Source organism: Lepidochelys olivacea, assembly GCF_965140295.1.
Source record: "Lepidochelys olivacea isolate rLepOli2 genome assembly, chromosome: 2".
Lineage (NCBI taxonomy): Eukaryota > Metazoa > Chordata > Testudines > Cheloniidae > Lepidochelys > Lepidochelys olivacea.
Window position 1 is genome coordinate 30,239,622 of NC_140412.1, and position 24,813 is coordinate 30,264,434.

At 40.6% G+C, this 24,813-nt stretch overlaps 1 protein-coding gene across 2 annotated transcripts in view; it reads left to right on the forward strand.

The window, feature by feature from the left end:
• The window catches only part of CSMD3 (CUB and Sushi multiple domains 3), a 1,240,207-nt gene that overhangs the window by 901,555 nt on the left and 313,839 nt on the right, over positions 1–24,813 (forward strand). For both annotated transcript variants that reach the window (XM_084620231.1, XM_084620232.1), the window contains 2 exons: positions 12,595–12,733; positions 14,512–14,699. In XM_084620231.1, the coding sequence (XP_084476357.1) occupies positions 12,595–12,733; positions 14,512–14,699 (327 nt within the window). The remainder of the gene's footprint in view (positions 1–12,594; positions 12,734–14,511; positions 14,700–24,813) is intronic.

A 24,813-nucleotide genomic window follows, 5' to 3' on the forward strand; every position in this document is an offset into this window, starting at 1 on the left:
TAAAATGTATTCATGTGAACAGTATGCACTTCAGTGCAGCCAAACAGAAAGTCCTACCTCTAGGAGCAAAGAATATAGATCACACTTTAATGATGGGGGATTTTATCCTGAAATGCACTGACACTGAAAAGGACTTATGGCTCATGGTAGATAACCATGAGCTCTCAGTGTGATACTGTAGCTAAAAGAGTAGAGATGTGATCCTTGGATGTATAAGCAGAGGGATGTCAAATACGGATTTGATACTATGTCTGTATATGAAATTAGTGAGACGGTTATTAGAATTTTTGTACCCAGTTCTGGTATTCACACTTCAAAAAGTTGAAAAATTGGAAGAGGTTCATAAAATTGCTACAGAATTTGTTTTGAGGTCTGGAAAACATGTCTTGTAGTGGCATAGGCAGAGTGTTTAGTGATATGATGTAGTATAATGATATTTATTGGCATTTATGTGATACTACTTGCATAATGTGTTCATAGTTTTACAAATCATGAATAATGAGCCAATTCTAAACCAGTAGTAGTAATTATAATATTATTAATAAAACCCTTTTATACTGTTACTGCTACTACACACACCATGCACACACCATGCATTCTCTTTTTCTCCCTCTCTTGGTGTAGATATAAATATATATACTCTGATTTTCTAAACTGGGTAAGTGCAATCGCTTGCCTAATATCTGTGTGCAGTTTCCACACGTGTGTGCACAAACACCTAATTTGGACACACAATAACAGTAACCATTTATGCATATTAGGATGAAATGAGGCTTTAAATATTTTAATGTTGACTATGCATTATTATGAGCATTTATTACTGAAAGACTGAGGAGTGGTATCCAGATCTTATCTTGGTGTCCATAAGAGTTTCTATGTTTCAGAGTAGCAGCCGTGTTAGTCTGTATTCGCAAAAAGAAAAGGAGTTCTTGTGGCTCCTTAGAGACTAACAAATTTGTTACTCTCTAAGGTGTCACAAGTACTCCTTTACTTTTTATAAGAGTTTCTAGTGTTCCTTTTTTAGTCAAAAGCACTCAAAATCACTTTGAACTGCATTATAACTTTCCTTGTAGTTCTTTCTAGATAGGAATTATACTATTTAGGCTACATCATGCCCATCCTCAGCCATTACTGCTTAGGCAGTAATATTTTCCAGGCTTAACTTCATCATAATTTATTGTTTAGTGAGGGCTGACAGTTTGCCATACGTATGACCACTTTGATGGGGAAATGAGAGGCAGGGCTAACTCTTGATTTGCATGCCCCAGCTTTTTTTTTTTTTTTGGGGGGGGGGGGGAGTGTAAATTATTTCTTATGCCCCAAAAGTTCTCCCGTTTCTCCTCCTAATATTAATGCGGAAAACTCCTACAGTATGTTGCTATTATTGAGACTGTTTAATGACACTACCTTTGGCAACAATCCTCTTGTTCTACTCTGTGGCAGAATAGTAAGAAAGACCTGCATATCAACAGCACCAGAAAATTACCACGAGCTAAGTTTTGACACACTCATTTGGAATCATTAAATATCTGAAAATTAGAAATTCTGCTGTTTTGAGGGCCCCTGTAATTCCAACATGTCTTGAGCATGTAATTACTGAAGTTATTTTTGCCAATGCTTATTTTACACTAAGCATTGCATTATGCTGTTTCCTTTTCCTTCCCTTGTCTTGCTTCTCCCCCAAACAAAAACAATAATAAAAACTACAGAGTGTATATTTGGCAACTGCTTTTCCATGATGATTTAAGTTCCCTAATTAATGGGAGCTTTAATACACGAACATTGAAGTACATGGATAGATAATCATAAGTTAACACTACCTTCCAGATATGCTCTACCTGTGGCTTTGTGCTATTCTTGGATAAATTGGACTGAAATAGCATGGGAGATTTCCTGGATTTTCATAGACTCATCGACTTTAAGGTCAGAAGAGACCATTATGATCATCTAGTCTGACCTCCCGCACAACACAGGCCACAGAATCTCACCCACCCACTCCTATAATAATCCCTTGACCTATGTCTGAGCTATTGAACTCGTGATTTAAAGACTTCAGGGTGCAGAGAATCCTCCAGCAAGTGACCCATGCTGCAGAGGAAGGCGAAAAACCCCCAGGGCCTCTGCCAATCTGCCCTGGAGGAAAATTCCGTCCCGACCCCAAATATAGCGATCAGGTAAACTTCACTCCTCTGATGGTTAGAAACCTTCGTCTAATTTCAAGTCTAAACTTCCTGATGGCCAGTTTATATCCATTTCTTCTTGTGTCCACATTGGTACTGAGCTTAAATAATTCCTCTCCCTCCCTGGTATTTGCTCTCTAAATATATCAGAGGGATAATCATATCTCCCCTCAGCCTTCTTTTGGTTAGGCTAAACAAGCCAAGCTCCTTGAGTCTCCTTTCATTGTGGCAGTATGATGTGACAAACTAGAAATACTGTGACTTTTAAAAAAATAGTATTTTTATTAAATATGAAATAGAAAAACACAATCAGTACAATAGGTCTTGTAGTTCAGTGTGACAGACTTTTGTATTAATAGCGGATGACAATATTAGACAAGGATAGGTAGGGTTTTTTGGGGTGGTTTGGGGAGTGCAGTAAGTTTGTGATTATGAAATAAATACATTTAATAGTATAGTAGAAAGAGCCTGAGACAAGACCTTGTAGCAGAAGCCCGGTGTGAGGCCTAAGGCCTGAACTAAAGTAGTGGTCAAGCTTTGCTGATAGAAAGCAAAGAAGCAAAGTTAGCAGAAGTCAGGCTCTGCCTGCTTGCAAGCTCACAGAACCTGGCAAGAACAGGGCCAATATTGCAAAAACCTACACATGCCTAAGAAAGGCTAGGCACAGGACACTTATGCAAACACATTCCAGAAGGATGGTACCAGAACACCCTGATACCAAGTATGGTAAAAACACCGCCCTCACAAAATATAACAGGAACACGCTGACCTCTCTTAAAGATAAGGTCAGGATGACAGTATAATGGATAGAGATGTTTTGATCAAACCAACATGTAAAAGGTAATGGGGCGGTAACAACCCATGTCAGGGGGAAATAACTAACTATGTCAGAGCAGCAAAACATAACTTGTTTGTATTGGTGTATACAAAAGTCTTAGAGGGAGTGTCTTTGGCCAGCTTAGGGGAGATGGAAAGTCCCGCCATTCACTGAGCTGCATCCATTGTCATGGGCATACATGTGCTAGTGTAACTGTAGACATCGATCCGGGGAGCTAGGCCTGTGCTTTGTCAACAATAAACCTGGCCGGGTGCCTTCCTAGCTTACCTAATCTTGTGGTTCACGCAAGGTCTGCTGTGCCAGCTACCTCCTCAAAGCTGGGAAAGCATACAGAGGGAACACAAGCAGCCAAACATCTGACAACAAAGAGATTTGCTGTTTCTGGAGCTATCAAATATCTTTTAATGTTGACAAGTAAAATGTCACCTTTAGGTTTCAGACTTCACAACTTATTCAAATGAATGAGGCATAGATCATCTCTCAAATATTTCAGGCCTTCTGCAGATTCAAGAAGGCAGCACTGCATAATTTTACATGTAGTTCAGATTTTCAAGGCTTTATTTTAAAAAAATAAAGCTAGAATTATTTTTTTAAGTGGAAGGTTTGATTAGGAAGCACAGTTCTCCAGGATGGGCTGTGCAAAGGGTGGATTTCATTTCAAACTCTCACAGAATTGTGCAATACCTGAAACCCTGCCTATATCATAATAACATCATGAATACAATATATAAAAAAAAACCCAAAAACACCAAATGAAAATACCCTGTAACAGATCCTTTACAGCTTTTATTTTTATTCATGTTAGTGATCTGTGGCCTAGAGAACAATTTACAGGGAGGATTAACGAGTTTTATTTAAATGTATTTAAAAGCAAGTGACATCTTCAGTCTTTTTAGAGTTGTAATTATATAATGGTTCATGCTGTTGGAATTGTACAGTCCATTTTAAAACAAAGAAAATTAACCAAGGGAAAACCAAACTGATCTTAAAAATCAGATCTTCATGAAACTAGATAGTTTTGCTCTTTATAGCAGAATTGGCATTAATAAGAAAAGAAAATGTTGCAATGTTATCAATATTTGATTAATTTGTTCAAATTATTCTAGGATGGCCAAACTTCAAACAGCTCTGTTCTTTGTGAAGATCTCTCAGTAATGATTATCCCAGATTAAAAACAAAAATACCCCTATTGAAACTGCATTTGATTGTTCTTGTCAGCATGTAATACATTAAAAAAAAATCAAATAAAAGGAAAGCCTGAAGGCACTGAGATAGCACATCTGGTACTACCACACAGATTTAATGGGTTCTAGGCTGACCTTTTGGAGATGGTGGACATTAAAAACATCTTAGACAGAGCTATGAATTACTTGGTAGGGTATTAGTTGCACTGTTCACGTCTTTCCTCCACCACCAGATCTATATAGTGGTATTAACAATGGCTATTGAGGCTTTACTGGCATAGCCTACTAGTAGTTCCCATTAAGGCATTGTAGAAAAGTGAATGTAAATATCATTAATCCTAGATTATTCAGTACTAGATTGTACCAGTGTGGAGGTGGTATGTGTTAGGGGGCTTATTCCTTCACCCACTTACTTCCCTGGTCCTTCTCGCATGAACAGAGAGCAACAATACCCGAAGTCCAAAGGTGAAAACAATTGGATATTTATTGGGGTGAACTTCCAGCAAGCATGATTCCAGTTTCCTTCCTTAATGTCCCCCTTCCCAGCTCTGACACCACAGAGCCTTACACCTGTGTCCCTGTTCCCATTTCCCCTTTTAGCAAAACATGATTCCAATTTTCCCACCCCCATTCCCTGTTCCCATCTCCCCCACCCACACACCCACCCCTTAAGGTTAACCTGTCCCCCTTATTTTCAGGCTTGACTTGTTTTTTTTCACCTCCCTTTCCTGGAGGGCCATAATCTGAGTCTTCTAGTAGCTTGTTTGCTGACCAGATGTATTCATTATTTGCAGCTCCTTTGTGCCCATCAGCTAGGTAATTTGAATTTACACAGAGGCTTACTAGCTTGCTTTTGGATCCAAAGCTGTTAGCAGCTCAGACACTGTCTTAAAAGGGAAACATTTTACTTCCACTAGAGTTCTCATTACTTTCCACTTTCATCTCCTGCTCCAAAACACACAGAGATCTGAAAAAGAAAGCACAACCTATTGTGGCCCCTTTTGGAGCCCTAAGAGGATTTTAATTAAGTACCATGTTTTATTTGCATTTCTTTTACCCCTTCTCCAATATACATTGCACACGTCCTGGGAAAATGCACATTCCTTCCATACAGATTAACCTCCATAACATTATATTAGCCATATTAATTTTACACAAGGTGTAACTGCCTCCCCCATGCCCATAGACTTTTCATGCACACCCACCAAAACAACAATCTGATCCCCCAGAGCCAGCCCAAAGCTCAGTGTTTCCATCAGTGTGCTTGAGTGATATTATACTGAATTTTGAGATGTGGCTTCAAATGGTAGATATGGCTTAGTTCTGGGTGCAGGGTGTGTCCTTTCAGGTCAATTATGGGATAAAGATGGTTCTAAACAGAAAGGTCACATAATTCTGAGCAGCATTTTCCACATGTCAGGTGGATGCTTGATTCTGAAATACCTGAGATTTAACTTCCTGCATGAATAAGGAGGGGAACAAAGAGAGAAAATCTTCAAATGATTTTAGAGCCTATTGCAAGGTGAGGAAATTACTGCTCCTGCAGTGTATTTTACCTAGAAGATGATTTATAAAGCTAAAGATTAAAGATGATTATTACACCAAGTATATATGTCTTTATCTTGGGCTCTGGAGAGCCTGCCACACTGAGAAATAGCTAGTCCTCTTGGCAAGAGGTAGACAAAAAGGATTGTCTCTATGGAGTGCCTACCCACGAAAACAGATACAGTCATTGCTAAAGAATATAAATGAAACAGATATGAATGTTGACTGAGAAAGAGACTACAAACAGGAAATTAATAAACCAAGGGACCAGCTAAATAAAAATAATACAATAGTGTATATGGCTATGAGAAAGTCACTTATGTCAGTTTGAAACCCTAGATTTAAAATATATACCAGCAATGGCGGCTGCTTCTTCAACGCTTAGCCACAAGAGTCCAACATCTAAACAGACTTGTTAAACCCATGTAATGGGGGGGGTGTCTGCCTCTGGGCCGTCTCCACCCTTCGGTTAGTGGAATTTTATCCTAGATGTTACAAGCCACCCGGAGAATGGAGTTCACTGGAACGTCTTGTGGCATTCTCACGATATGTCCAAAAAGCGTAAGGCACCATCTGTGGACAATGGGCCCAGTAGCCTGTAGACCAGAGTGACCATAAGATGAAGTCATTCCACTTTATGCCCAATTGAATACGTTGGCATTTTGTGTGGAAAGCCTACAGCTTTGCCCAGCCTGAGTGGTGTAGTGTCCAAGTTTCACAGCATTACAACAGTACTGGGAGGATACAGCTCAAATAGATCCTGAACTTGGTTGTCATTCTGAGATGATGCTGGTTCCATATTCATTTTAAATTACCCATGGCAGATGCTGTGATGCCAATCTGATGGAGAACCTCTGTGTGAGAGTTGAAGGAACTGATGAGTATAGAACCCAAATAGCAAACATGGAGACCACTTTGACAGTTTCATTACTCAAAGAGATTGGAGTAGCAGGTGGACTTGGTCCTAGGTTTTGCAGCTTTGTCTTTGACCACAAAACATGAAGGTCAATCTTAGCCGACTCCTCGTCCATTTGCAGGAGTGCCTCACAAAACCTGTTGGGGGTGTGTACTAGAAGAACAATGTCATCAGCGTAGTCAAAGTCTGAGAGCAAGAAATCACCAAACTTAATGCCTATGGACCTGACGGAATGCTACATTGCACAACAAAAGAGTGCAGGGGCCAAGACACAGCCTGCCTGACACCAGTGGTTCCATTATGCAGCTCTCTAATCAATTCCAGCAGAGTGGTAGGACACCTATGCCATTTAAGGCCTTCCATAGAGTGACATGGTCAACTGAATCAAATGCAGACTTAAGATGGATGAAAGCGATGTGCAGGGGCTTCCTGAACTAATGGTGTATCTCCAACAACAAGCGGAGGGCCAAAATGGCATCTAATGTGGACCTGCTCCTCAGAAAGCCTGGCTGTTGGGAGAGACACTTCCAATGTAGCAGGGGCTCCAAGCATGCCAGCTCCAATCATGCTAGCAGAACATGCGTAAACACCTTCCCTGGAACAGACAGCAAGGTGATCGGCCTGTAGCTCTTATATTCACTATGCGGTGCCTTGCCCTTATAAAGTAAGATCACAATACCATCCTTCCAGGCGGTTGGCAAGGTTCCAGTTCTTCACACCAGATGAAAAATGGACAGAAGTGATTCTGCTATCGGGTCAATAGCACATTTTAGCAGATCTTGGGGGATTCCATCAGTGCTGGTTGCACATCCGTTTTTCAGTTTAGAGATGGCATGCTTCACTTCATCCAATTTTGATGCTTTAGTATAAGTGTCTGGGTCTTGAACCACAGTGGCTGCCAGATCATCCAGCTCTGAGCAAGCCACAGCTGGAGGGTGGTTCAGGGCACTGTGATAATGTTCCACTCAGAGTGAGAGGATGTCATCATCAAATTTACATGGTTGGCCTTGGCTTTCATTCAGGATGCTGTTCGTAGCGACTACCTCTTCACTGCCGGGGTTGCGGATCATGCAGAATGCTGGCTTTAAGTTGCCCCTGGCTAAGCCAAATTCAACATCATCCGCCCCTTGGTTATAATATTCCTCATGATCGCAGAGTGCCAGGGTTTTTAAATTTTCGCTTCAGCTGATTACGAGTGTGCTTATTGCCATGCTGCTCTTTGGCACTTCAACACAATATGGGCAACCACTAGGTGGTGGTCTGTGTTCGCTGCACATTCAGCACCATGATATTCTCTGTCATGTGTGATGATGTGGTGCAACTCCTTGAGTGACACCATCGTGTGAGATCCATGACATCTGGTGTATGCATCACTGCTTTAACCATGATACAAGAATGGAAAGATTCTGGGAGGCACAGAATGTGAGCAAGTGGCAAGAGTTATCACTGGGTGTACCTGAACCATAATGACCAATGACCTGTTCAGACTTAGTTTGTAAAGAGCCAGTAACTGCATTTAGGTTACCCAGGATCAGAAGATTATCATGTGGAGGGACTGTGGGTACTAGAGATTCCAATTGATCGTAGAAATGATCTTTTACTGAATCAACAGATTCTTCAGTCAGAGCATAGACTACTATGATAGCAAGATAACCATGCCGGAGTTTAAGACATGTTATAAGTAACCGAGAAGACATGGGTGTCCAGGTTATCAAGGAGGATTTAGCCTCACCTTCAGTATTAGTGCTACCCCCTGGGGCCACCAGAACACAGAAGTAAAGAATCTTCCACCTTGTGACATCTGTCACCAATCAGCCTTGCTTCAGTTAGGCCTGCAATTGATATGCCAAGATGGTCCATTTTACATGAGACAGTGACCTGATGACCATGCCTGTGAAGAGTTGCAACATTCCAGGTTGCAATTTTGATGGACTGGTGGAGATCTCCGTTACAATTGGATACATTGCCACAGTATACTGCAGTCGTGCCTTCCGACATCAGAGGGCATGCATCCCCAGGGGGGCTTCGGCACAAGCCCATCGTATTTACACCAAGGGAAGACAGCAACAGCAAGGCATCTACTGCTGAGAGTAAGACAGGGGTTTAACTGGATGCTAAGTTATTCATGGTCAAAAGCAGGGGTCGGCAACCTTCGTCATACGGCCCATCAGGGTAATCCACTGGCAGGCCACGAGATGTTTTGTTTACGTTGATCATCTGCAGGCATGCCCCCCCCCCCCCCGCAGCTCCTAGTGGCCGCAGTTCACTGTTGCCATCCAATGGGAGCTGTGGGAAGTGACACAGGCCGCAGGGACATGCTGGCCACCGCTTCCCGCAGCTCCCATTGGATGGGAATGGTGAACTGCAGCCACTTGGAGCTGCGGGGGGCTGTGCCTGCAGACGGTCAATGTAAACAATGTCTCACAGCCGCCAGCAGATTACCCTGATGGGCCGCATGCTGAAGGTTGCCGACCCCTGGTCAAAAGCAAGAGCGAATGATTGTCCCAAAAAATACCTGGTCCCACTGAAATGAGACAGAGGCACAGTAATGCAACCCTTTTCCTCGTCTACTGGTACTGGCTTCACACTACGTGACCCGAGCCATTGAGTCTTTCTCAGAGACTTCCTTCACCTTGAATAGGTAGGTGCAGCTGCTGCCCTACATCTTTGCTGCCTGTGTTAGCCATCATTTTCAGGGTTCTTTTTGGACCTGTCCACCTCACATGATGCCCAAGGTGATATTTTGAACAAGCCTTCATAGCTGATGGTATAGCTCCAATGAGTGATCCCCTACTTCAGATGTTACACCCCTCCACCACGATGAAGTACAGGTCAGACTCGGGGGCAATGGCTAAATTCTGGGAATTCCACCTGACACCGTTTCCAGAGGCGGATGTATTTATGCAGAACCTAATTACAGACACCTTAGGTTTAGCCATTAAAGCAGAATTTCCACAAGTAGAACCTAACAAATAAGCTACAGTAAATTGAGACGACAAACCAGGCGACTGCCACCAGTGAAAGAATAGAGCTTAGAACACACACTGATTCAGAGCTGATGGTTTGTCTTAACTTACAATGGAGAGAAACAAGACTTCTTCTTTTACTGGCCTCTTTGCATTCCCACTCTTGGGGTGTGCTGATGGTTCAGGTTTCCCCATCAGAGAATTTCAAGAATGTTAATGTGTAGAGGTCATCTCAAAGAAGTCTGGTTATAGGTGAGTAAACTTCATTTCTTCTTCGGTTCACTTCTTCACATTCCTGCTCTTGGATGTGTGAATGGTGCAATTTGGACCATTAGTATATCACAAGAGTATGAATGTAGACGTCATCTTGAACTCCAGCTACAGTGAACAACTTTCATATTGCATGTATCCATATAATTTTAGAATGTTTGCATAAATTCTTATTGGCTTAGTATGATGGAGCTTTATGGTGAATTCTGTTAAAGGCAATCTTAAGAAATCATGTGGGTTTTGTTTGTTTTTCATTCTTACTTCTGAATTATCACTGCATGCAAATCAATGAAATCAAACTTCTGACTTACAGCAATGTAAACCTCCATTTTGAAAAGACAGAACAGTATCTATTAAGCACATTATTGCAAAGGCAAGTCAATTAAATTATTATCGGCACTAATTCGTACTTCCACAAGCTGTTAAATTCTTTACCTACAACCCAGTGGCATTCAAGTATGTGCATAATACTATCCTGCCTTTGGAAACCTCAGAGAAACTATTTCCAGTGTAATCCCAATAACTGAAGAATCACCGGCAAGGAAAGCAAACACATCTGTGCTAATGACTTTGAAATATATTTGGTCCATATGGCTAAATGATTGTTACATGCAGTTACTATTACCACTGAATTCCAATAATTATATGGTTTGGACACCCTGAAAATTCTTGTTTGCCTCTCATTGATTTAAGACAAAATAGTGATTTTAAAAATCCATTACCACCTACTGTACCAATATGATTAAAAAAAAAATCCAAGTATTGTTCCTCTGATAATGGATTCTTAGATTTCTCTATTCCTTGTCTTTTTTTTTCTAAACAATATATATATATATATAAATGAATAATATTTTGATTCCAGTGTAAAATGTCAGCCCCTTATAAGATTGCACTTGTCCAGTATACAATTACAGTTATATTACTTGAATTCATGATTGGCTTGTGGTTCAATTTCTCATGTAAGTGACTTTCATTCTATGAATTAGTTTGTGTTTGCTATCCTGGTGCAATCCGACACAATCTGTTTTATATCTACCATTTGCCAGTCAGCTGATACACTGGATAACAGAGGCTTTGTAGAAAATGTAAAGTGAATGATTATCTGCAGTGAAATTCAAACACAATTTGTGAAGCCTAATCTAAACACCCAAGGATGAGTTTACTGCTTACTTTGCTTTTTAAGGTCTGTGATGATGATGATGATGATAATAAATAATAACAAATAAAGGCAGCAGCAGTGATGAAGATAAAGTAATCACCTTGAGAAATGAGAACTTTCTCATAGTTGTTAACTGCATGACCATATACAATAGTCAATTCCTTAATGAATGGAATAGGTGTGACCACAATATAGTTGCTGTGCACTAGGGCCCCAATCCTGCACCATGCTCTTAGGGAATGTGAGTAGAGGCCCCTTCACCAGGGTCCCTCCTTCTTTTCTTCCTTCTCACACAGAATGCACATGGACATTGTGAATGGGTGGGAACTAGGGCTGGGGCTTCCAATGAACTCCCCATCCTCTCTGCATTTAAGCAGTCCTGGATACACAGAAACAATTCTTGCAGCTGAGAGATGCTCCCCCCCGCCCCCCCCCCCCACACATATTGCCCTGTAAGTGGGGTGGCTGTCAGAGCTGTGTTTCCAGCTTGGTGTTACCTGTTGGGGTCAGGAAGGATTTTTTTCTCTAAGGAATATAAGCAAGCTGTCCAGTGAGTTTTTCACCTTCCTCACAGCATCTTGTGGTCCTGGTAGATTGGGGTCTTAAGAATAAGGATAGTACTGCCTCCCATCTGCACAATAATAACAGGGGAAGTAAAAATATAAATAATTATTTTCATAACTTGTGGCCAATGTGCAGTCACAGTCTACAAGGTCACAGCTCCAAGGGTAGACCAGAGTATGTGATCCAGAAGGGACTGGTGGATGCAGTTAGCCTGAGGGTCAAGGGAAAGTCTTAAGTGTTCTGAGAATTAGCTTCCTCTTGTCCATACCTTCCTCATTATTGTAACTGTCAGTAATGCTACCTTAATGGTTACAGCACTTACATAATTGTCCTTTAAAAATAAAACCCAAACTTCCCAGCATGCTGTTGGGCGCACATAGAACTTTCTTTGTTCTACTTTGAGTGTGCTTGTAGGGTGTACTAATATTTTCTTTGTATGCCTGTAAGCCACACTTAGTAGCATAACTGTATGATATGTAGTTTGTAAAGCCCACAGTCCCATCAAACTGGACTGCTGATAAACCCTACCAGATTGAAACTCACATACATGTGGTTGCATTTGTAACCTCGGTAAACCCTATTTCAGCGCTTAAAAAAAAAAACAAAAAAAAAACACCTGCCTTTGATGGTACTTGGTAATAGAAATCCTGAAGTGGCATGCTTATTGTGCTTGTTTGCAAATCATTATCCAGAATACTCTTCAAATTTAGAGCAGGTTCAGAAAAGCTCTGATGTTTATGCCATGGTAACAAACTTAAAGGATGTAAAGTTCAGTGACAAATTTGACTTTGTGGTAATTAGAAGATTGACTTATCAGAAATGTGACTTTAATTTTTGCTCCTATTAAAGTTTCCTTTGTGAACTCTTGCATTAAATACACAGTGTTTCTCATTTAACTCTTTGAAGACTCTCTACTTTCAAATGTTAGTAAACAGATTGCTGGTACTTACCTCTTTCCCTCCCCATTTACAGCACCCTGTGGAGGAAACTTGACAGGCTCATCAGGTTTTATTCTTTCACCAAACTTTCCTCATCCCTATCCGCATAGTCGAGACTGTGACTGGAGTATCACTGTTAATAACGACTATGTTATATCACTAGCATTTATCAGGTAAGCTGTTATTTGGCCATATTTTTTTTTTAATCATGTTTACATCATTACCATTGGTGGCTGCTCAGATCTTGATAGGGTAAGAGCTGATAATACCTAGAGCACATTAAGTAACCATCAAAACTCTCAGTAATTGTTACCTTTGTCAGCAGTCTCCGCAGAGACACCAAGGGCCGAATAAACAGAGACTTGAACACACACAGGGCTCAATCCTGCAAGGTGCTGAATATGCCCGTGAGATGCAGAAGGTCCTTAACTGACACTAACCAAACTGGAAGTGGAGGATGCTCAGCATCTTACAGGATCAAGCCTACAGAGAGATTCTCTCCATGACAAGGTCGGGAAGACAGAGTAAGCTAATATGTGGGGTTCTCCCCTATCTGAAAGGAAGGACTTTTTTTTTTTGACCAGAGGGCTGTCAGTTCAGCACCTTTCATAGGAAATGTGCACATGAGATTAAAGCAAAACATTAAAAGTAGTATTTGGATCCAGTTTTATTAGCCCACATTGTTACATAAAAATATGGTTCATGTGAGTAATATTTTCCTGGATATTAAATTTGGTTTGTTAAACACCTCTATCATAATGCAGCACTTACTACTGTTTCAGAGAATTCAGAGAGAATGTTGCTGTCTGCATGGTATTATAACCATAAAGCAAAACCAGACACTTTCTGTGGAAAAGTATTTATTTGAAGTTGATGTTTATTATTAATTATTATTATAATTCCCAAAGATCCCAGTTGGGTTTGAGGCCCCATTGTACTAGGAATTGTTCAAACATAAGAGACAAATCTTTCCCTGATTTTTTTTAGTCATATTATAAAATTTATTGCCTAGTGATTTTTTTAATGTTTACTTTCATCTGAACTATTGCTCACCAATTACTTATTACTCAATAGCAAAATATGCACATTAAATAGATACTTTTAAGATATCAGTTAGAACTTTTACTATGTCCAGGTAGGCTTTTTACTGTACTTTATGTTCAGAAGTCTCAATGAGTCATTTGGTTTTTATAGATTCTTAGATTCCAAGGCCAGAAGAGCCATTGTTATCGCCAGGTCCCACCTCCTGTGTAACACAGGCCATAGAACTTCCCCAACCACCTTCACAAAAAGATGTTCAAAACTCACTCAAATAGGAGGAAGAGAAGGTTGAGTATCTGACCATTCCAGCTAGGTTGGTTGTAGCCAGACTGCCACTAACCCCCTGGTATTGTCCCAGAGTTCTGGGACTAGGGTCACCAAAAGGCCAAGCACTCACAGTGCTGGAAAGTTCAGTTTCAGGGGATGGCATGTACACTCTGCAAGTAACGTTATACTGTATCTTAACACATCCCTCCCCAGGTTATAGCATGATGGGTCCACTGGAAATTAAAATCACTGAATTTTGCACAACTCTAAAATAAATAAAGAAAAAGCAATTTCTCTTTCTCTCTCTCTCTCTCTCTCTCACTCACTCACACATACATACCTCATGGTAATATTTTTCTATGAGTTTGATACTCTGAATTTAGAAATATTTACATTAACAATTATTATCTAGAAAGATATCTGCATGGTTTCCAGACTGGCAGGAAAATAATTACAAAAGATAAAGACATTTAAAAAAATAATAATTTATCATTAATCATCTTCACAAATCATTACTATTGAGTGTTTTTTGCCCCTACTTTTAGAAACAGTGTTGGTAAGTACTCAGTTGAGCTGATCAGAGTTAGGATATCATGCAAAGCATATTCTACCTAACATTTCTTTTCTTTTTAATGTTTTATAGTTTCAGTATTGAACCAAATTATGACTTCCTCTATATCTACGATGGGCTAGACAGCAATAGTCCACTAATTGGGAGTTTTCAAGATAGCAAGTTGCCAGAGAGGATAGAAAGCAGCTCAAACAACATGCACTTGGCTTTTCGGAGTGATGGATCTGTTAGCTTTACTGGTTTCCATCTGGAGTATAAAGGTAAATGCAACAGGTGTTCGGTTTTTTTTGTGTGGGTTTTTTTTTTTTTGGTTGGTTGTGTGTGTTTTTTGTTTTTATATTCTGTGTATCACAAACATGAACAAAATTTGATACAAAATGTTTTATCTTATGAATATACAGAATTACACTAAAATGTGCAATTTGAGGTATGAATGTAAAATTGGTTTGTTAAAATTATTTCTCTCATTCTGGAATGATTATATATGCACACACAGTTTAAGGTGTAATCTATCCGCAGATGGATTTCATTGTAAATGTAAATATTCATTATGCTATTTTTAACCCACATTTTAAGACATTAGTTTACAAAGTAAAAAAACAATGTTCCAGTAACAATATTTAATTTAACAGTGCCTAATATACATGTGATACATTTATGTTGGGGGAAAAAAAGCTAATAAGAACCTCTGGCATATTAGCACATCAGACCCCTGTAAGGAATGCTGATGAGATGCTGAAAGCTTTAAAAGTGTTAAATCTGTTAGGTCAATGACCTAAGAACAACAAAGAAGTCTTGAAATAGACTTTTACATGATGGTCCATATTAGATCTCTCTGAATTTGGTCTTAACACCATAGACTATAAAGTAGATCTTTGTATATTTATCATAGGCATTCAAAGGATTGTCACTGCCTTGTTAGGCGAATAATGCTCACTGTAAAAAGTTCCTGAATATGTACTTACCCAGTAGAGAACAGTGAGTCCCAATGGATATAAATCATACCGCCAATGTATTTTAAGCTCATTGGGCCACTTCTTCAGATAGCTGGAGTGTAAAAAGGAGAGGGTTCCAGTTGTTCCAGGTCCAGTTAGTTGGGGTTGGTCCTGCTTTGAGTAGTGGATTGGACTAGATGACCTCCTGAGGTCTTTTCCAACCCTAATCTTCTATGATTCTATGAAATGTGTGTCACCTTATCAAAGCCCTTCTCTACAAGGATTTGGTTCCATGAGACTGGCTCAGCCTACTGGAGGACTGTTTGCCAGGGCATCATCTCCCCTCAGCTGTGGAGTAGTTTCTACAATAAATTCATGGTAAATCCAAAAGCAACAATTTTCATTAATTTCCCCATGTCAAAGTTCTGGTCAAACTCCCCATGCTTGGACATTCATCAGACTGCTGTATTTGGATCCCAACACTAAATCCATGCATTTTTAGTACCCTTTGGTCTGGATAGACAGGCACTCTCTTTTTCTTTGGACTCCAAGCATACTCCCTGGGCAAAGACTCTTGTCCGGTATCACTTTTGGAAGTGGGACCCTGCAGTCCAGCTGCCCAGGTCCCAAGATTAGTGCAGATCTAAGTTCCCTCTAAGCTGCGCTGCTGCGTGGCTGTGCAACTGCCTATTAAGTCCCGCACAGGGGCTCAGGGCTGCGGTAAGGAGAGATTCCTCTCCCTCAGCACGGACCTGCCTCGGTGGGGAGAGGCGCCCCTCTCTGCCAGCCAAAGCATGGACCTGCTGTGGCAGGGAGAGGTGCTCCTCCTTGCTGGACAAAGCATGGACCTGCTGTGGTGGGGAGAGGTGCCCCACCCCACAGGCCTCAGCGCAGACCTGCTGTGGTGGGGGGAGGTGCCCCACCCCGCAGGCCTCAGCGCGGACCTGCCGCAGAAGGGAGAGGCGGACCTCTCCGTAGACCTGATCCGGACTTCCTGCAGCCGGGGGAGAGGAACCCCCCCCCTCAGCCCAACCTAACCCAGCCCTGCCAGAGGTGCCGCAGCCGGGGAGAGGCACCTCTCCCTCATCCCCAAGCTGCTGAGGCAAGAGAGGGCTTGGGGAGTCCTCTCTCCCCACCACAGCCCCGGGGCAGCCTGTACCCCAAAACCCTCATCCCTGGCCCCACCCTAACCCTCTGCCCCAGCCCTGAGCCCCCTCTCACACTCCAAACCTCTCATCCCCAGCCCCACCACATGAATTATGTTATGTGCACCAATGTGAAGGTGATGTGTTACACATCACCTTCACATTGGTGCACATAACATTTATTCCGAACGTGGCACTTGGACATAAAAATAGAGGGAACACTGGTGCTGATCCTCTCAAAACTTCAAGTAGTTTAAGCACACCCTTCCCAGAGCTCCAACATTGTGGGTACTCCAGTTTACTGTTTACCCCTTCAGGGCCATGTGATAGTTGAAGTAAATGTGCAAACTTTGCAGAAGAATTTCTATCCATCAGTCTACACTTTAGACAGCACAAGAGATCCAGATCCAGAAAAAAAGTAAATATCTGCATGCTATTCCCTGCCTGAGTTTCCTCACCATTCTTGAGGGTTCATTGGGACTTGGGTCAGTGTTCTTTGAGGGTTCCAAGTCCCCTCTCATGGACCTCATTCCTTCAGCTCATGGCTTCAGCTATGGAACATGGAGTTTTCTCTTTGACCCCTGCAGCCAGCTTCCTTCAACTTTGGCTGGTCTGAGAGTCAAAAGTTTCCTTCTTCTTAGGATGGATGACCCTTTGTCTCCTGACTCTCTCAGCATCTGAGTTTTTAAATGCCAGTCCTAATGCCTGGTTTCTTTGTTCCCTTCTGGGGATTTTCCATTACTCCAATCCTTGTCCCAAAGAACAACTGAGACATCCTCCCCCTATATAACGTCCTCCTTACCATACTCAATATCCTGCCAGAGCCCAGTTATTAAGTATTAATGACTTATTTTTGTTTTGTGCTGTAGCTTCTTCCAGATAATGTGTGTGATATGTGACTGGGCTTTTTTCCATCCCACAGCTGATTTACTTCCACAATGAGATTGAAGCTATACATAGTTTATAATATCAAACAGAATTCTTAAGTTGTATGTAGACAAGTCTCCAAACCATCACACCTTACCTCTCAGAGAACACCCTCTCTTGTTCCTGAGCAGGGAACTGAATAGTGACAGAGTCATACAGGAGCGCTAAGGAATCACTTGTAGAGGAAGGGGGCAATGAGGCAGTGCAGAGGCACAGGCCCTCAAGCAAATCTCCTGAGATACATGGATTTTAACAGATAAAAAGTCTCTTGAGTTCTCTTTAGGGACACTGTGCTCACCAATGGATACAGAACAATGAGTTTAAACCTATGCAAGTGCAGTTACCATTCCTTGTGCTCACTGTTGGAAGCTGTGTCCATTGTTCTGATGAAAGAATTAGGCCCACAAAATTAGGTGGACTTTGAAAACAAACAGAAGTTAAATGCAGATTAAATTTTGAGGCATTATTGTCAATTTCATTATAACTAATAACTATAATATTTTTATTTACATAAAAGTGATATTGCGGCCCCATTAAGCTAGGCACTGTAAAGACACTTAGAACGATGCAGTGCTCCCCTCAAAGAGTTTACAATCTAAATAGAAAAGACAGACAAAGGATGGGAGAAAGGAAGTATTGTTAATCCTGTTTTACAAATAGGGATCTGAAGCATAGAGATGTTAAATGACTCGTCCAGCAGCATCATGTAGAAAGTCTGTGGAAGAGCAGGAAATTTAATTGAGAAAGTCCTGAATTCCAGTCCATTGTCTTAATTTCAAAACCTCTAAATGTTTAATCTCAGTAAACTCTTGGACTCATTGATATCTACTTGCAGTGAATTCCAAAGGTTAATTAATTAATATATTTGAGGCAAGCTCTCCCTGCCTGACCTGCCATTGAGTCAAACTCTTGTGTTACCAATGTTATTGTCTTTTTGTATTGTTATTATCATGGGATTGATTGTGAAGTCTTGGATTCCACATTATGATTTCACCAAAAAAGGATAAGCTTTCCTTGGATGGCTGAAAGGACAATATGTCTCATCAAAAAATATCAAAGAATAATTAGGTAAAATAAATAGCAAGTGTATTGAAAAACTCAGCCCAGGAACAGAAGGATATATGTTAAGTTTCCAGTCAAAGCAAGGTTTATGAACTCTTGGGCCTTTGTAAGGCTAATTAATTGGTCTGTTCTTTCTCCCAAATAAAGTATGAAAGACCACCATTGAAGGCTACAATCTCCCTGTGACATTACACACGGTACAATCTGGACTGTTAGACTTAAGCTGCATCCCCTCAGTTCTCCAGCCTGGGGTGCATTTGACAGTGCTTTGCTGTGAGCACAACCACTCCCACCCAGCCCTCAGCAGGTAAACTACCCTCTGATATACTGCCAGAGTGCCTCAGCCAGCCAGATTGCCCCCCTTGAATTCTACAGCAGAGTGACACCAGCAAATTCCCAATGCCAGACTTTCCACCAGAAATGTGTGTCTTGTATTGCCCAGTCCTGGAGAATACAAGCTCATATAAATTACATCATTTCATTAATAGCAAATTATATACACAAATGTTGTTCCCCCAAACACTTAAGTCCAAACACACTGGCTTAGATAAAACAATAAAACAAGTTTATAAACTGCAGAAAGATAGATTTTAAATGATTATATGTAATGAGGCATAAAAGTCAGAATTGGTTATAAATAAATAAAAGGTGAAACACAAACTAATACCCAACTTAACAAGCTAAGTGAATTAAAAGCAAAATGTCTGTCGCCAAATGCTTTTGAAGACTTACTGGCTGGATGCCTTTCAACCAGGACCCTTCCCCCAGTTCAATGCTCCTTTCCTTGTCCTTCAGGCATTGGATGTCGTGGGCAAAGAGAAATGGAGGAAAGAGATGATTTGGGGCCTCTGTTCCTCATTTTTACATGTCTTTCTCCTCTTTGAGTAATGTCTCCAGCTGGAGTTCAGGCAACAGCAAGTCTGTTTGCACAAAAATTTAAAGCTGTTCCATCGCCAATATATAAATTTCTTTCACACACTTCTTCCTGCCAAAGAATGGCCATTTAACCAGGTGATAGTCCATTAGATTATTTTGATAAATGGCTGTGGTGCTGGCTAGCCTTTTGTCTCTGAGGAACTGGTATGAAGCTGTTTCTCCTGACTTTGGAACATGTTGTATACAGTAGAATTTTATAACTTTACATACATATTTCACCAGGACAATAATGTTCAGCAGATTATGAATTTTCAAACAATACCTCACAATGCATACTTTCTACAAAATTTATCATAGAGTTGTAAAATTATGAAAATACGGGTACAGACTTTCTCACTCCCCTCTTTCTACTTGTGCATCCAGGGAAGAAAATCGCATAGTTAATGGGATTTTGAAATCAAGAAGCCTGGGTTTTGTGCCTAGCTTTACCACTGATTTGCTGTGTGATCTTGTGAAAATACTTATTTGTCTGTTTCTCAGGATTTGCCATCTGTATAAATGATAGTGATTGCCCACCTATATAAAGTGATTTGAAATCTGTATCTGCAACTCTAAATAACAGTAGTGTTTATCCATCAGGTTGTTTGGGAAACAATGGGCCTAATTCTACTTCTCCCTCCTCTGACATGGGGAAAACTCCCCCTGAATCCGGTGTTGGGATCAAAATGACAGCACTTGCCTACGAATACATTTCAAATTAGCATTTGAAAATTGAGATATGAGCAAGAAGAGATTTTATTTCCCCATTAAAAAACAACAACAAAGATTATGATTATTTTCTTATTACCATTACATAATTCTGACACCCTCAGACAGAGTAGTGCCTTACACTGTGAGATGTCCATTATCCTCTGGAATAGGTACTGCTCAGCATATTGTGATGGTGCCAGAATCACTTCTATATGTCCACATTAATACAAAGGAACTATTGTAATGTTTCATATTCATTTGTATTAATGGTTTCTAGCCCTTGCATTTCAATCCATTGCTTGATTCTTCAGTGATGTGTTACAATTCACTTAAGTGCTATACATAAACATCCAATACCCAAAGCAGAATATCCAATAGCAAAGAATGAATTACTGGAGCATAAAAGAAACACGGAAAATATGGTAGAGACACAGTAGAATCTGGAATTATCAAAATGCCTTTTTCATCTTCCTTGGTTTTCCCCCCCTTTTCCCTTACAAATATCAATGGCATTTATGGGTACCTCTTTGGCATGAGTCACTCTGTAGTAAATACAACAAAGGCACTCTTGGAGTACCATATTAACATAACAGAAACATGATACTTAAAATAGCAAAAATAACATCACATCACACTTGAAATAGCCAAAATAATTAATACATTTAAATGAGCAACAACAAAACTGTTGGATAAACTCTTGATACATTATTATTTATTATTATTATTATTATTATTATTGCAATCAAATGTTCATTCTCCATAGAGGCAATTATGATTGTCACTCTTGGGTTTGCGCTTCAAATGTGAGGCCAGGTGGGGAACTTGTATAGCTCAAAGTACAGAGCACTGGCTTCAGGGGTGGGGGTTATTAATCAAGGCCAGCTCTGCATTAGGGCTTGTCTTCACTGCAACAATTCACTTGAATTACTCCACTCAAGTCACACCACTCAAACTAGACTAGCTCGAGTGGAATTACTCGAGTAGAAGTAACTCAAATGTAGCTGCTCAGGGAGCTTGAGTGAAAGCAGCCATGCTGTGAAACAGTGCTTAAACTACACAGAGTGATTTGATTAGCAGCACAGAGAGATTGGATTAACAGCTGGTGAGTTGCGTTTAATTTGAGCTGCTGCCTGTACATGCATCTCCACTAGATTATTAGATCAAGTGTAGTACCATTTGAGCTTCATCCCTCATGCCCTCAGGGGGCCAACTATCTTGCCTTTAAAGCAATACTTATTTATGATGGACATTTTTGTGTGTGGATGGGAATATGGATTGGGGCAACAGTCAAGCTAACGCTGCAGTGAAGAAAAGACTTCAGAACCTGAGTGCTTTAGTACCAGTTTCTTTGTGACCACGTTTGGCGTGTGAACTGGCCTTCATCCATGGTAAGTGCCATATGTATTAGTTTCAGAGCAACAGCCATGTTAGTCTGTATTCGCAAAAAGAAAAGGAGTACTTGTGGCACCTTAGAGACTAACCAATTTATTTGAGCATAAGCTTTCGTGAGCTACAGCTCACTTCATCGGATGCATACTGTGGAAAGTACAGAAGACGTTTTTATACACACAAACCATGAAAAAATAGGTGATCATCACTACAAAAGGTTTTCTCTCCCCCCACCCCACTCTCCTGCTGGTAATAGCTTATGTAAAGTGATCACTCTCCTTACAATGTGTATGATAATCAAGGTGGGCCATTTCCAGCTGCACAAGGAATTTTAGTGTCATGACTCCATTGGCATCAGGGAGATTTGGTTCTCCCTCACAACCCTTGCACCTGCAGTTTCTTATATTTGTTTGTTTGTTTTTGTTCTCCCACATTCCCTCCTTTCTCCTTCAGAATGGAGAAGCATTCTGGTGGCTTTGAGAAGTGCTCAGAGTACAGTTGCAGTATGTTCATAAGGGAGAGGCATGACTAATATCCTGATCTGGGAGCACACTGTGACTGCTTTGTCTTTGACATTTGCTCATGGATGTCACAGTAAGCTGAACAAAGTGCCTGAAAATTCTCCTTGCTTCTGATATTGCTTCCCATATGTTGAATGCAAAATGTCCTAAAAGGTCTTGAAAGTATCTTTTGCTTTGGCTATCCAATGTAAAGGGTTCTCAGTTCAGCACTGAAACTCTACCAGCAACATCCATGTATGCATTGGTCTCCAAGCTGCATTTCAACTGCCTCAAAGCATCCAGTGAGACCTGACATGTCAGTGTTAACACACCACATCTAATAATTGCTATCTTTGGTTTAGTCCCACCATTCACGTAGTGCTTAATGGAGACCTAATGCCATCTGTGTGATCAGGGAGGGACTCAATATTTGACCAGGAATTATTAGTCAGCCCATCATCTACGATGTTTTGATAGTGAATCAGAATACAGAACACATGGTTCCAGAGGGTGTAGAAGCTGAGAAGTCTGATGTCTCTGAGTTTGTGTCCAAGGTCTGACTTGCTCAGAGACAGACTATCAGAAAGGTATACTATGAATTTAAGTAGAAAGGGTTTCTGATATTCTGTGAAAGCTCTTGCAGAGCCTGTTACTCTACATTCAGTGCTTGACTACTGTCAGGGTTCCCCTCCCCACTCTGAACTCTAGAATACAAATGTGGGGACCCACATGAAAGCCCCCTAAGGTTATTTTTACCAGCTTAGGGTAAAACTTCCCCAAGTTTGCCCAAACTCTTTGCCCTTGGAGGGTACACTGCCACCACCAAGTGATTTAACACAGAATCAGGGAAAGGACCACTTGGAGTTCCTATTCCCCCAAAATATCCTCCCAAGCTGTTACACCCCCTTTCCTTGGGAGGCTTGAGAATAATATCCTAACCAGTTGGTTACAAAGTGATCACAGACCCAAACCCCTGGGTCTTAGGACAATAGAGAAATCAGTCATATAACTTTATTAGAAAGAAAAAAAGGTAAAAGAAGCACCTCTGTAAAATTAGAAGGGAAGCTAATCTCACAGGGCAATCAGATTTAAAACACAGAGGATTTCCCTCTGGGCAAAAACTTTAAAGTTACAATAAGAAAACCAGGAATACACCTTCCTCTCAGCACAGAGAAAATCACAAGCCAAAACAAAAGTAAACTAACACATTTCCTTGCTAGTACTTACTAATTCTAATGGAGTTGGATTGCTTGCTTGTTTGATCTCTCTCTAGCAAGCACAGAGAACAGACAGACAAAAGCCTTCACACCCTGTCCCGATTTGAAAGTATCTTGTCCCCTTATTGGTCCTTTTGGTCAGGTGCCAGCCAGGTTACCTGAGCTTCTTAACCCTTTAGAGATAAAAATATATTGTGCCTCTGGCCAGGAGGGATTTTATCGTACTGTATACAGGAAGGTTGTTACCCTTCCCTTTATATTTATGACAACTACCTTGGTCATATGTTAGAATCTGATTTACAGACATCTTCCTTCCATGTTCGTTCAACACCTATTTCAGATTTCTATGAGTAAGATGAGGGTGTTGCATGTTTCAGGTTTTATTTTGAAATATACTTATTAAGAAGATGCATCTTAGCTTTGTTTTTATGGCAACATCTTTAGTGTTTAGTCAACATGCATGGGAATCTATATTAGCTGTATCTTTGGAGAAAATAAAATTGCATAACTGTAATTGCTGCTCACTGAAGATATATAATGTGACTGATCACTACTCTCCCAGACACTTCCCTTCAGTGTTTTGTAACTGCAGCTTTTGATATTGCATTCTATATATGACTGATTATTCCACCTCATTTTCTCTTCCTCTCTAATTTGTTATATGGCATCCATATCTATCCATCCTTCCTTCCTTTATAAATTGACTTATGTTATGGTTTTATTGCATATTTCTTTGAAGGTTTTTGTGGTTATCCTATTCTGTACCAGGAGTGCATTCCAGATTTGTGGACCTGTCTCAGCAATAGCTCTGACTCGTACACAGAAACTTCATGATTTCTCTAGTTGTAACAGAGAGGATATGAATAGGATGAGGCGGTCCTGCAGGTAAACTGTGGACCTTTGAAAATGAGGGACAATGTCTTAAATTTAACCTGAAGTGGTGTGATGTGATGTTTTACTGAAATGTCAGTAAATTGTACTTTCTCTCCATTCATTTACCATCAGAAACAGATTTCAAGATATTTGTGTTGTATACGTTTTGTCCTTTATAATCAGTTTTCTCCTCCACTCCCATTCATTTACTGATGTTACACTGTACTTTCTGAGACATCACAGGTCATAACTTTGGAGAGAATTATGATGCCACAAACACTGGAATCAGCATCCAAAAATAAATCTGCTTGCATGCATACTACCTATGCTTAAGTGATCCCGTCTTTCCTTCCTGGGTTTACTTGGGAGCAGGCAACACTCACCTGTGTGTCAGGGTGCCTGTCAATTTTAAGGGGATCCTGAGTATCCCAGTGGTGATGGTGGATGTGTGGGAATCCTCTATCCACCCCTCTGCTGCAGTCATTTTACTTATAAGGAAGATTAATCTTGGAGGTGCATCTACCTTGCTGGGGCTGGTACTGACATGCCTTGGGAACCTCCAGAAGTAAACCTGAGCTACTCTATGCAATGGGTCTAACTCAAAAGTACCAGTTATAAACTCTGTACTGGTTAACACATCTTTACTTGGGCTGCCGATTAGTCGCAGTTATCTCACACGAGTAATTAAAAAAAATAATCA